We start from the raw sequence: 14,808 nt of genomic DNA on the forward strand, positions 1-14,808 counted from the left end.
CGATATTTATTGCAAAATAAAAACAAACCTTTAAACATCCCGTTTTTATAAAATTCCCAACTTTTTCCCAGTGCTCAAAAGGCCAGGCCAATTTCTAGGTTTCCTGGTCTCTGTGGCTACCATGTAAATATGGAATATTTACTTTTGTATGAGATGAGATATTTTCAACTTGCTAGGAGAAGAGCAAGAGGAAATATTGGTGAACGTTTTCAAGTTTGGATTAGGTGAAAATATGACTTGCGTCGAGGCGAGGTGGCAGCGCAGGATTTGGTAAAATTGAACCCTATGTTAGCCAGGAAAGATTGCAAAATAAAATTAGAAATACAACAAGTGCATAAAGTATTCATTATTTATTTGCATTTTGCACGACAATGTCTCATAATGAAGGAATCAACTAATCGGACACTGGGCAAGTGGCCACCCAGTTCTAATGATGCTCGTAAACACCGTACCACAGAGAGCTTATTACATGCTAAATGTCGAATTTAATAAATCTCTTTGCCGCCAAATAGAAATAAAATTCTCGAAACGGAAATCAAGAATCATATATCATCATCTCAATATACACATATATACTAAAGTCCACTTTTGCAATCATATCCATCAAGATGTGTATGTTGAATACAGAGACAATTCGTGCAACCCTTGATTATATTCTACGTTGAATGCACATTTTACTACTAATTGTGCACACACGCCCACGCAACACTTTCTTTCTTTCTTTCTTTCTTCCGTTGTATTGCTTTTATAATCACTTAGAACAATTAAATTTTCCATTTCCTTCTCCGTCATCATCATAGTATTATCTGTGTGTAAAACAAAATACATTCTTATATCAGTGGCATCCAACTGTTTGTGTGTGTGTGTGTATCTGTATTGAACAAGTGAATAATTTTACGCGTAACGAAACTATACTAAATCTGCTTAATAGTACTAGTAGTAATAGTAGTAGTAGTAGTAGTAGTAGTAGTAGTAGTAGTAGTAGTAGTAGTAGTAGTAATATTAGTTGTAGTCGTCGTCGTATTAGTAGTGTAGTAGTAGGAGTAACAAGATAACTCCTGAAATGGACAATATGAATTGTGAACCTAGACTTATTGTTGCTGCACTTGTTTTTTTTTTACGGTTGCTATTTTTTGGTTGGCGTTCCTCGTTGCGTAAGACCTTCAAAGCGTTTGAACGTATAATTAATAAATACCCAGTCCTTGTAAATCACTTCACCATCTTGAGGCATTGGTGCAGCTGCTGTAAACAAATGTCAAAGAGTTTTCATTAATTAAAAATATACAATAGTAATACATATACATATACTGTGCACCAAGGAGGCAAAATAGCCTTTTTATGATAGCAGAAAAAACGTTTCATATTTTGCGCGCCTCTACCAAAAAAATACAGTGATGAAAAGGCGGTGCTGCTCCCCTCCTTACTATGTAATTTACTATTTTACGGCCGGCGTGAGTTTACAAGAATGAGTGCAAGACGAGTCAATATTGAAATCATGCAAGGCATAAAAAGACAAATTGGCTTCATCCTGGGCTCTTTTTATACAGAATTTCGAGAGCATTCAACCCTTTAGATAGAACAAATTTGTAGCTCTGACACAATTAAAATTAAGAGAAATTAATCAGTCATCAAAAAGGAGGTGGTCATAAACTTGTACACAGCAGTGTAGGTTTGAATGGCACGGAATTAGTCGGAATGAGTTTGATTTATCCGGCTGATTAAGACGGAATGTAACTTTCATGCATACTTGTACGGAATCATTCGGATTGAATTATGGAATTATTCGATGCAATTCCGAATGGAATTTTGTTATCAGGTAGGTTTGGATAGTTTGAGACACCCACTCGGACTGAAAAAGAAATAATCCTAATCGGACCCCGTCACCTGGACTCGATTCAGCTTTTACTTCGCACAAGTCCGTAATTCGTCAAACATTCATTCAACACGACATTCATTCGTCATCAACAGCAATAATTCGGGGTTGTTCTGATTCAAGCGGACTCAATTTCATTCCGAAACGTCCACCATGGAGTTTTCAAGTTAAATATAAACGCGTGCATTGCATAGGTGTCTTTTAAGGGGATCTGTCACATAAATTATTCAAAAAATTCATTTTTGTTTGTTTCCTTGGTCGATTGTATATGCATCCAGAAATATTTATGTACAGTTTTAAGCCAAAATTCGAAAATTTTCAGAAAATATGAATTAATTTGTCCCCCGTTCTAGAAGAGCTCGAATTCTTATGATAGCAACGTCTCCCGCCTCACGTTTGAGATTAGTTGAAAGTACCAATAAGTACAGCCCGAGAATGCGAGAACCCCTTACTCTTGTTACGCAAATTTCTTTGATATCCTATTCGACGAATACTTGGCTTATAAAATAATTAGTATTAGCTTATACGTACGTATTTCTAACTTAACATCCGGGAAATCGTCAAAGTTTGATGTGTCATCAATAGATTGCACTTGCACTGGAATAGCAGCCGGTCTTTCTCTGATATGTTCCCAGTCAACACCGCGAAAAAAAGGTGCCAGTTTCAACTCCTCTACGCCTCTTTGTGAACCTGGAATTGCGCAAGGGTTTGCAATTTGTTAAATTATTTTAACAAAGTAGAATTTTGAACTGAATGATACAGAGAATATTGTGAGAAAATGCGTTCATGTCTACTAACCTAACCTCCTATCAGCCTCACAGCAAAATCTTGTGATGGTGTCTTTTGCTTCTTCGCTGATTGGCACCTCTGGTGGAAACACTAGCGTTTCCCGCCAGTTCATAACTTTCCTATACGTTTCTTGTGGATTTTCGGTACAAAATGGAGGGTAACCTGTTTGTGTGTGTGCGTGTCGAAAGTATTATAAGAATGTGCAGATTGTATATTTATGGTTTTATGGGTTATATTGAAGTGACAATAAATAATAACAATAATAATAATAAAAATAACAAATTAATGTCTCAGGCTTAAGATGGTTACTTTAGAGGCAAATATGTCACGGACGCATTTTTGTCGTGCAATTAAGTGATCTGATAAGAGCGGCGTGTCTGATTAGACATAGGTAGCAGCCAAGTGTTTGATGGGGGGACCTACAGCCTAAGGTGGGATCTGAACCACCACCACGCTAAAGGCATGTAGAAAAATGTTGAGAGATACCAAGCCATGGATCGAACCCCGAACCTCTAATGTCAACTCAGAGATTATTATTATTAAAAAAATTAATTGTTTTAAACAATTAATTTTTGTCACAGGCTTAAGATGGTTACTGCCCAACATGTCGAAGGCATTTTTGGTTAGAGTTGGATTTTTCATTTGATCATTTTTTTTGCACGGGGCTGTCCCGGTATATATCATCAGTCACGGACGCATTTTTATAATGCAATCAAGTGATCTGATGAGAGCAGTGTGCCCCGACATATTGGACAAAGCCTGGGTTTTACCCCATCATTGACGGACTGGGTTGCAGTCAAGTAAACGATGGAGGGACCTACAGCTTAAGGTGGGTTCCGAACCACCAGAACCTAGGGAAAGGTACATAAAAAAATTTCCAGAAGTAAGCAAAATTTCTATTATTATTATTATTATTATTATTATTATTATTATTATTAATGTCAGATGTGGACAATGAGAAACGTTAAATAAATTAGAAATCAATTACCTATAAGCATTTCATACATAATTACGCCTAAAGACCAACAATCACAGGCAGGTCCATATCCAGTTTGCATGAAAACTTCTGGTGCTATATAATCAGGTGTTCCTACTGTACTATATGCCAGTGCTCTCCTATTGCGCTTCCAACTTTCCGCCCTTCTTTTACTATCCATGGCTCCACCACTTCCACTGCCACGTGACGTCACTGGAAAAACATTCACCACAATTGCTCATAATGCCATATTTTCTTCAAGGTCAATAGAGGATGGGGCGAGTGGATCAAGACTACTGTTATCTCTAGAGAACATTTTTTGCGAGGAAAAAAAAAAAAAAAAAAATGTAGATAAATATTGCTTGTTCAAGACAGCAGTGGTGTTTGTCTATTTTCTACATCACTTACTAAAATCGGACGGTTTCGCCTGACTGAGGTCTCTGTAAAAGTCAGTTCTGTGTGATTTTTTTAAACCTGTGCAAAGCCCAAAGTCTGAAAGTTTTATATGACCTCGTGCATCAAGCAACAGATTATCCGGCTTGATATCCCTAGAAAAGAAAATGGGATTGAAAATCGGCTTATGCGCCTAAACTACCCGCTTTCTCTATACATATTATGCAGATGCATGGCCGAGTAATTATCCGAAAGCATCAAGTTGCAGGCGTTACCACTTCCAGGGTGGCAATTGTAATTAACAAGAAGGAAACAAAAAACTCCAAATCGATTGCCGATCATTAAATATTTTTTCTGGCCTTTCAAAAACCAGTTTTTGAGCTCTACAGGTCTCGAAAGTCGAACCTTTCGAGGTGATGATGTGAAAAGAGAATAAAATAGATGCAAGCATATAATATTTACCTGTGAATGAAACCTAGTTTGTGTATGGAATCGATTGCTAATGCTGTTTCGGCGATATAAAATTGCGTACATTCCTCAGAAAGTGTGTCTTTTTTCATGAGCAGTGTCATCATATCACCTTTGAATATAATTGCCATTATCAAAAAATATGGAAAAAATATCAAGATTACATTAATTTTGAATGGTAGCAATGAGTTGGTTGACAATGCAATATAATATAATAGAATACATGTATCCCTTACCCCCTGGTAGAAATTCCATGATAAGGTAGAGGTTAATTGGATCCTGGAAACTATAGTACATTTTAACAACCCACTGGTGATCTGCTTCGACCAACACGTCCCTTTCAGCCCTAACATGGGCGACCTGTTCCTTTTCGAGCATATCTGCTTTTCGAAGAATTTTCATAGCATAAACATGCCCCGTATCCTTCTTCTGGACTAATCTGACCTATTGTGACATAAATTTGAAATAATGTGTTATGCGTATTACCTACGGTAAGGCTGAGGCGCGCTTTGTCCCAAACAAAAAGACATGGAATAATTTGTGCTCCTGGAAAATCCAGGAAAATAATGCTAAGAATTTGAAAGTTACGCAAAAATAATTGTAAAAATATATAATGGTTCTCGAATTATTAAAATATATATATATATAGGCGTGTGAAAGAGAAAGCGCTCGCTCGAGAGGCGCATGCAGTCTTTGGCTCCAAGTTTCAGTGCATTAACAAAGGACAGAAGACTGAGCACCACTCGACCAAGTGAATTTTGACATGTACGTTTCTTATGATAATTAGAGAACCATTCAACATTTTTCAACTTTCCTGTGCTCATTTTAAAAATAACATTTGATTGAAGCGAAATTTAATAACCTTTTCAAAGCTTTTTTAATCAATTATTCCATCTTATTTTCTTCTGGATATATCCTGCGAAAAGTGAGTGCATGTTTGTAATGGTTTGCTTTTCCGGTGTCCTCATATTCCTACACCTATGTTAGATGGTACTGTAAATTACGAGTGGGAAATCTCTTTTTGGTATAATTTATATACAATAAATGGAGTTGGCAAAAAGAAGTTTTATAACAAAAATAACACGCGTGAAGGATATAAAAAAGTGTACAAAAATAAGTTTTACCTCGCCAAAAGCTCCTCTACCAATAACTTTAAGGGGCTCAAAATCCTCGACACCAAGTCTAGATCGCTTCAGCCGAAGAAACTCGGTTTCTTTTTGTGCATGCTGTAACCTTTTTTCCTGTTTCTGCTGTTCAGAAAGACCCTCGTCTTTTAAGGATTCTTCTAATTTAGCGAGTCTCTGTTTTCGTTCAATATGTTGGGCTATTAAGTTACTATAATAATTTTCCAGAGTTACCTGTGTGTGTATTGTACAAAAAAAGTAATTATTTTTTACACTGTCAGGTCCAATGTTGAAGTATTTAGAAACACATCAACTTATTTTTCTTACAAGACATTTAATGTTTAACATTCGATGTAAAATTGAAAATTTCAGATAACTCACTTTGGCTTTTGTTGCCTTGTCTAGAGTATGACCACTAAATCTGATTGTACTTTCGGTAGCAGCCATATCCAGTACTCCTTAAAGAACACAAAAATAATAGGTGGATTATTTAAAAGAACGCATTTAGCACGATATTACTCAGACACAAGAGACTAGCGCCTCCAGAAAATAATCCCTTCGACATTACATGAAAAGTTAATTATACACTAAGAGTAATTTTTGTTCCCCACTACACAATGCACACTGAAATGAAGGATGGCAGTATAGAATTGATTAATAAACATTTTCACGAACATAGGTTTCTACCACAGAAAATGTATATAATATATTTTTTAAATAATGCATCAAATTCTGAAAATCTAAGTGCATCAGTAATAAAGAAGACATATTTAAGTCTTATGTTGGTTAAAACTTTATTTTAGCATATGAGTACAAATTATTTTTTTCCCTTCCTTTCAACATCGATAATTCTTGAAATGATTGTTTATTGCAAAAATATTTCTTTCTTTGTGTACACCTTTCAGTGAAAAAAAAAAAAAACCGTTATCATTGTGCGATACTCTCACACTAAATTTTTATTCTCCCAGAACAGCACAATTTTTTGATATCAAGCATTTATTATTCTTGTGCTGTGTTCCCATGCCTCGGGACTATTTTTATTTTTATGAAACATTGATAATTCAATTTTTTATTTTTATCGAAGCCGATTTTTAAAAACAGTGAAATTGTAACATCGGAATTATTGGACCATTTACTCTGTATTGGGTAATTTTTTTAGATGAAATCTTTCTCGGTCGCATTTAGAAACTCAATATTTCAGTAGCAAGTTTCAAGTTCTACTGAAGCTCACATTTTAGATTTTGTATCGCTATCTGCAGTCGATTATGTTTTAATTTGCGGGGAGTGTCACTCTGAAATGAATTTATGTCTTATTTTTGTGAGGTGATATTGATTTTACTTTTTTTTGTTTTCGTTAGCCTGAAAAATTTCCAATTTTGTTGATCATCTAATTCTGTAGTGCACCCCCTTCAACTACAGTTGGTAATTTTGGCATAATATCATAGCGAATGGAAGCGTTCATATTATAGATGCAATAATAAGATAAAAAATGATGATAAATGGTGGCATATATACATACCTTCTTGGTTAGGGTTCGGGTGGTTTAAACTGGTGCTGAGATTGGGATGTGAAGTTATCGATGACGGTGTTTCATCCTCAGCAACGCCCATCGTAGAACCACCGGCAGAACCTAAAGCTTGTTGATGATGTGCTTCAACTTCTGTTACCTCCTCGCACCTGCGGCGAAATTCAGACGAAATTCCATCAAGTGAACACAGCACAATGTTGCTTATGATTATATAATTCTCTTAAATTAGTTTTACTTTTGTTTCCTTCGCATTGGCTTGTTTCCCAACAGCAACAGATTTTTTATTATACACCCGGTATGCCTCGAGCAAGGTTTTTCTAATAAAATTGTTCAATTTCAAACTGTTTTAGTTTTCATTTGTTAAAAGCTTCAAAACTTAGCTTGGAAATTGGCAAATTTAAAAATGAACCGATTATAAATTAAGACTGACATTTTTAAAAGTAAAGGACTTTAGAATTGCACATGGTACATATTTGATTTGTATGCATTTCAGGCTTTGAAAAGAGCATGGAAATCGCAGCTGATCCTGCTTCCGAAATATATTTAAAATCTAATTTTCATTTATACATTCTAATAAGAGAAGGTTTTAGATTTGTTAACCCCCCCGCCCCCAGTTTTTGTCAAATGTCCAGGTTTTGAGACACTCTGAATTGAAAAACAGTATTTTAAGAATGTGTCTGGCTGGCTATTCGGAGCTGTTTTTTTTTAATGTAGGTCAAGTTTGTTAGCCAGCCATTTTGGATAAAAATTTAAAAAAGTGAGCATATTTTGAATATTTTTGATACCACTTTTTTCAAGATTCAAAAATTGTCTGTACCAAATAACCCACGATATGAAATAAAGTAAAGAAAAGAAAAATCTTCCTTTTTGAATGCCCTATAAGTTTTTTCATAATAACTTTTTGAATTTTCTTACAAAATTGAGTATTAAAATTTTGACAGCACACAAAAATAATGGAAAATTAAATTGTTTCCTTTCACTATTCCACAGTATTTCAAAGATCCTAAATTATATAAATGTGTTTTTAATATATATATATGCTCATTACCTTATTACCCCTAATTAATCGAAGTTTCATGGAACTGTTGTTGTAACTAGACTCTTTTAGTGAATTATTAGGAGATGCAGTAATAGGGCACCACAACTGCGATGTAGAACACGATGCGGTAGAAAATGCAATTGACTAAGTCTGAGCCACTGAGGTTAGGGACATAATTTGCAAGTTAAAAAACGATAGAGCTGCTCAGTAGACCGTATATGTCAAGTTTAGATCATAAAAAGAACATTGGAAATGATGAAATTCAATTTATGGAAAAACGGCAAAAATTAGATTTGATAAGGTTAGCATTAAGGTGGCTCAAAAAATCACATTTGAGATATTTCAACGGGCGTGATCACCGAATCGTTCTTGTGGGCAAATAAATATATCCATGTTTTTTATTTTCTAAAAAAATATGTTTAGAACTCGCTTCAAAAGTCGCAGATTGATGATGAATATTTTAATTGAAGCAGGATTTGAGGACTTAAGTCTTTCTATTGATTTTCATCCTAAAATAGTCCATAAGGGAAAAAGTTTAGCCGTCATTTATGTAGCGAGGGTGCGGGATTTGAAAGTAAATAGAATAAACAAAATTCAGTGCAGCGTTGTCAGAAAAAAAAGTTTAGTTGACTCCCATACGATTTTTACGACTTTTTTTATTAAATAAAACATATATTATAAAATAAAAAGAAGCAGTAGAAAATAAATGTATAATTATAGTAATTATAAATTGCGTAACTTTCTCTTTACGTTAAAAATGATTATGAATTAGAAGTGAGATACGGGACGTCAGTGTGAAAAATTCAAGTAAATAATTACATTTAGGATTGCTTAAAATGATCCTTTTGATAAATATTGCTATTTTGTCACTTTACTACACTATAGATACTTTGTACGTTCTAAGGTTTTTGTAAACATTTACCGTAATTTTATGAAATTAACAATAAAAATGTGCCACAGGAATCTTAAGACTTAAAAATACCAGTCGTATTTTTATCAGGAATTGTGTAATTTTCACACTAGAATATCCGTGTATTTGAAATAGAGAAAATTAATAATATGTTATGTACATTAGGGTGGTCCAAAAACATTATTTTGTCAGAGGGCAACCAATTTTATTTTCAAATATTGTCCCATTGTTCAAGTAATAAGTTTTTATTTATTTTCAACCCTCTTGAATTTGTTCAAATAATTTTTTTACACGAAACTTGTTAATTTTAATTTTCTGATATTTATATTAAAACTTCTGATGGTTGAAGAAAATAATTTTTTATATTTTTAAATGGTTTTTAAACAAATGGAATGTGTAATATATTAATAGCCATATTAATTAGCCAATTTTAATAAATATTCAATCCAAGAAATAGTTTTAATTTTTAATTAACACAAAATTTGGAAGAAAAAAAATTATTCAAACAAATTCCATTTGTGTAAATAATTGGAAATTAATTATCCCAGGGTGGCCGTTTTCATCAAAGAAAAAATTCCCTGTCATTTCCAGATTTTTTTAGGCTCGAAAACACTTTTCACGGTCAATGGAATTTGAAAAATTGAACACCAAAGCTACAAAAATTTCCACTTGAAGTAATAAAAAGTGAGCTGCAAATTAAAGCACCCAAAGCGGAACCTTTGAATTTTAAACTTTTAAAACTCAAGTTTAAAAGTTTTTTAATTCAAAAACTTTGTCTAAATTCTCAATCATTTACATTTACAAGTAATAAATGGAAGCTAATAACACTTTACAACTAAACAATTTGAAATTAAATGCAATCAAACTCCCAAATTACAAATTTTTAACTTTTATAAAATATAAGAGTTCAAAGATTCAGATTTATTTCCAAAAATATAAAATTCCATTATCATTTTTAATGCTGTAAATTGAAAAATTAATTATTGGATTTAAAAGATGTCAAAATAATTTCATTTTTAACAATTTTAAGCTAAAAAAATTGAAAAATTGAAAAATTACATTTTTTGTATTATCTGAACGCTTCTTAAATTAAACGTTATTTTTATTTTAAAGTTTTAAAAAATTTTAAATGCTTCAAAATTTTATTTCAAAATCTTTAAAAATGTACATGTTGGCATTTTTTAAAATTATTTTTCAAATTTTTTACAGAACTTTTAAGCATCATTTAAAATTATTGGAAGTCCTTGCTACCATTTTTTTTAATCTAGCCAAATTAAAAAATGCCCTTAAAATTTTTCACATTTATTTTTGATAATTCTGTAAATCTTAACAAACAATAAGCCTTTCAAGATTTAAAAAAAGCTTCTAAATTTTTTAATTCAAAACCTGCCGAAAGCTATATTTTGTTTTAAATTGGGCCGTGGACTTTTTGCACCGAAATTTCTGTACGAACAGCCGAATTTTGTCGGTACACGTAGAAACCTGGTTTAAATTATTTATAATCACTTAAAATTTTAAACTAATTTTTAATTTTTTCAAAACTTGTAAATATCTCTTCAACTTGCTCAAATTTTTTCTATGAATAATAGGTGTTCAAATGTTATTTATACATCAAAATTCAAAATTTTAACTCACTAATTCCATTTTTTTTGGTAGAAACATTAAAATTGGAACATTCAAAGTTTTTTTTTAGTTATAAGTATTTAATTCATAATTACTGATTCTCAATTAACAGTCAGATATTTTCAAATATTAGGTAATTGCTCTTTTTTCATAAAAAATTTTCAAAAAAAATTGTTTAAAAATAAAACATTTTAGACTGAAAAAATATTTTAAATTTAATCAAAACCTTTGATTATAAATATATTATTTTGAAGTTATTTTAAAATTGAAAATAGTTTATAAAGTTTTAATCGGGCTTCCAATTGAAACAGTTTCATTTTTAACATTAAAATCTGCAAATTCTAAAATTGTGAACTGATTCCGATAAAGTAAAATACTATTTTGAAAATCATGAATTTATTTCTATTTAGAGGTGAACAACAAAAAATGTTTTTGTTTTGTTTTATTATATAATCTCGGATTTTAAACGCTTGTAATTTTTAATTAATTAAGTCTTTAAAAGTGCATTTTTAAATTCCATAGATTAAAATATTTGATTAAAATTAAAAATCTAAAATGGAAAATTTGTATAGTAAAAGATTTTTGAATGAAGCATTTTAAACTGAATGATATGATTGAAAAGGAAAACGATTTAACTAATCATTAAAAAAACACAAACATTTTTCACGGTCAATAAAATTTAAAAAATCGAATTCTATTCTAAACATTTTTCCATTTAAGGTAATATATTTTAGTAATTTTAAGCTAGACACATTAAAAATTTAAAAATAATTTTTCTTTAAACTTAACAGTTCTTAAATTAGAAGTTAAATTAGTTTTATTTGAAATAGTTTAAACATCCTTGAAAAGCTTTAATATTGTATTTCAAAATCTTGAGAAATCTAGAAGTGGTTTTAAATTTTTTCAAATTTAAAATAATTTTAGAAATTGTTTTCAGAAGTTTTAAATATATTTTAAAATGAATTACATTTTTTACAACTTTAAAAAAATCCTGCAAATTAAAAAAAAATCCTTTAAAATTTCAATTTATAAAAAACAATAGAGCACTTATTAATGATAAAAAATGAGTAATTTTAAGAGATATTTAGAAGTTTAACAAAATATTTAATTAAATATGGAAAAGTAGATTTTTGCAGATTTCAAACAAAAACTTTTGGGCCTTTTTAAGAATTGTGAAAGACTTGAAAAGAATACAAATATTTTCTTAAGATTTTTAGGAAGACTGAAAATAATTTTTTATTTTGAAAAATTATTGTAAAAGAAAGTTAAAAAAGATTTTAAGAGATTTCAAAAATTATCAAAGAAGAACCTGGAAGATTTTAAGGATTTTTTTTTAATTCGCAGGATTTTCCAAAAATTGTAGGAAAAAATCGATTAATTTAAAAATATATTTAGAAGTTTTGAAAAAATATTTCAACATATTTTGTTTAAATTACTTGAAATAATTTCAAGTTTCTAATTAATTTTGAATCTTTTGAAAATTTCTAGATATCTCTTAAAATTACATAATTTTTTCCACCAAAAGTAAGTGTTCAATTGTTATTTATATGTCCAGATTTATCAATTTCATTAACAAATTCAACATTTCTTAAATAAAACAATTAAAATTGTTTTCTTTTAAATACTTGGTTTCAATTTACTTGCATTAAATAAAAATTCAAATATTGCTAAATATGAAATACTTATTCTTTTTCTAAATTAAAAAATATCAAATTAAATAGGTTAACAATCGAGTAATTTAGACTTAAACAATACAATAAATTTAATAAAAACCTTTAATATTGACTATATTATTATGGAGTTATTTTTAAGTAGGATATAGTTTATGAAGTTTCAAACACACGTTAAAATTTTTAATGGCTAAACAAATTAATAGAAATAATATATGTATTAATAAATTTATTTATTAAATTTAATATATAAAAGAATACAAGGGAAGGCCTAAAATTTTAAATAAGCAATATTTTATTGATAAATCATAAAAATTTTTATTTAAAAATCAAATTATCGGAATAAATGATATATCAATATCAATTCTTATTAAGATTTTCGAATTAAAACAGTTACAATCTGGAAATTCTCAAATTTTGAACGGATCTAGAATCGTTTTAAAATCAATTATTATTCCGATTTTTATACTCAAATTAAAGCCCTTAAAAAAATTATTTATTTACATTTATAGTTGATAAAATAAAACTGTTTTTTATCAAAAAATGTCAACTTCAAATGCTTTTAATTTTCAATTGTTTAAGTCTTTAGGACTGCAAATTAATTATTTGAAAAACAGTTGAACTCGGAACTTGGGCCGATTTTTCTTCTGAAAATTCGTAAAATTCCCGGTCAAGAAATAAATTAACTGCAATTTCCCGGTCTCAGAAAATTCTGTGTGAAAATTAATCATGACATCGTAAAACGACCGATGCTTTTTTAAAAAGCTTTTTACCTCATTATTATTCTAGAAACAGTAAATAAAGGTGGCTAAATTTGCTAAATTAAAAGGGATTACAATTTTTTTAAATTCTTGATTGCTTTGTAGCATTCAGAAAAATATTTTCGACCCTAAGTACAGAAAGGAACTCAACTTAAGAGATAACTTCAACTGCTGTAGAGATTCAAAACATTTGGACAAAAGGGGGATTCAGAAATATTTAATATTTCTCACGTTACCACTGTGGATGAATGAAATTTTTCAATACTTTTTAATGCAAGCATTCTTACCGGGCTGCTAAATTTTGTAGCCGTTTTAATCACACCGACACTAGAAGAACGACAGATTCGAATTAAACAACTTGTCTCGACAGTGTTATTTGCCAAAATTGGCAGTAAACTCTGGACGGAGGTGCGAACTAGTTGGAGGTTATAGTCAGTCAGTCAAGTCGTGGAGTAGACTGGGAGACACAGGTATAACGAACAAATACTCACATATTACTGTACGTAAGCCAAGTCAATGTTGTGGAATTGGAACATCGATAAAGGCAAATTATAGACCAGCTAAATTTCCTCCAGTTCGAAAAAGTCACTTGTCCACTGTCCACTGTCCACTGCACTCACTCACTCTGCTTTACACGCGCACAGCAACAAAGATTTCTTAATACTTTTTGCTGTTTTTTTTGACAGTGCCTTTTTTATAAATGTCTCGATGATGACACAAGGCAGCATAGCAATATCAAACTTTCTTTCCTTTAGTCCTAGTCTTTGTATTGGTATCTGAAAGTAGAAAGTACATTGTTCGCAGCATTTAGAAGAATGCAAGCACGTACTTACATTGTGCATTGCATCTAGTGTTGCCTTTAAACTTGTGTAAATTTAGGACATTCAGGATAAATGCATGCATGCATGCATGCATATCCAAAGAGAAGAAAAAAACAGAGAAAAAAGAGAATTGACAAATACCTTGGCGTCGTGCCACAAACATCAACCAATCTCATGCCTTCCTCAGTCTTTTTAGGATGTAAATAGTGCAATCAGTGTAATTGAGCGTAATGTAATGCACTGCACTGCACTAGACAATCCTCACTCTTGCAGTCTCACACGTATGCGGTATGATGATCCTAATAGTGAAGCCAGTCTTCTTCTTCTTCTTCTTCTTCTTCTTCTCACAATACAAGAAGGAATCGAAAGGTATTTTCGATTAATTGTTGCAATTGTGGCGCACGGCGCACGTCAAATTGGGGAAAGGTAAAAACTACAGAGCCACTGCAGCCATTGTAATATGTGAGGATTGCAATCTGCACATTTCTAAATTGGCTGTCAGCGCTATTCTGTTAGAAATTTAGAATCCTGTTATTCCTTTCAGTCCCCTCCTTTCCCCACTTTACAATTATGTATGTCTCACGTTCGTGGTCGTCGTGATCGTATGGACTCATATTAAAGATTTAGCACCTAGATCCGGTTAATAGATGGTGGCTCCTCTGGGAATATATAGCGATACTAAAAAATCATTTTGAAGTAAAAGAGAAAGAAATAGCGCTATTGGGATTTGAAATCTTGAGGGCACCACTAGCGGCAAAAGCAATATGGCCGGCGACAGTAAGTAGATGTCTCACAGGACTCATGTAAAAACATTGAAAATGTGTCTTGAACCT

General features: G+C 31.4%; 1 protein-coding gene across 2 annotated transcripts; it reads right to left on the minus strand.

Annotated features, from left to right (window-relative positions):
- Positions 1-331: 331 nt before the first annotated feature.
- Positions 332-14,552, minus strand: LOC117181652 (serine/threonine-protein kinase tricorner). Of its 2 annotated transcripts, XM_033374548.1 has the most exons (13): positions 14,117-14,552; positions 13,646-13,930; positions 7,143-7,300; positions 6,005-6,081; positions 5,624-5,857; positions 4,736-4,943; positions 4,494-4,611; positions 4,047-4,186; positions 3,651-3,851; positions 2,672-2,824; positions 2,405-2,563; positions 1,086-1,242; positions 332-806 (listed from the first exon to the last, which is right to left on the minus strand). In XM_033374548.1, coding segments are annotated over exons 2-12 (1,566 nt in total). In that variant the 5' UTR covers positions 13,648-13,930; positions 14,117-14,552; the 3' UTR covers positions 332-806; positions 1,086-1,126. The 2 variants fall into 2 exon arrangements, with proteins under 2 accessions (XP_033230439.1, XP_033230438.1); XM_033374547.1 differs by having other exon boundaries at positions 332-1,242.
- Positions 14,553-14,808: the final 256 nt, after the last annotated feature.

The sequence above is a fragment of the Belonocnema kinseyi genome, chromosome 10, assembly GCF_010883055.1.
Source record: "Belonocnema kinseyi isolate 2016_QV_RU_SX_M_011 chromosome 10, B_treatae_v1, whole genome shotgun sequence".
NCBI lineage: Eukaryota > Metazoa > Arthropoda > Insecta > Hymenoptera > Cynipidae > Belonocnema > Belonocnema kinseyi.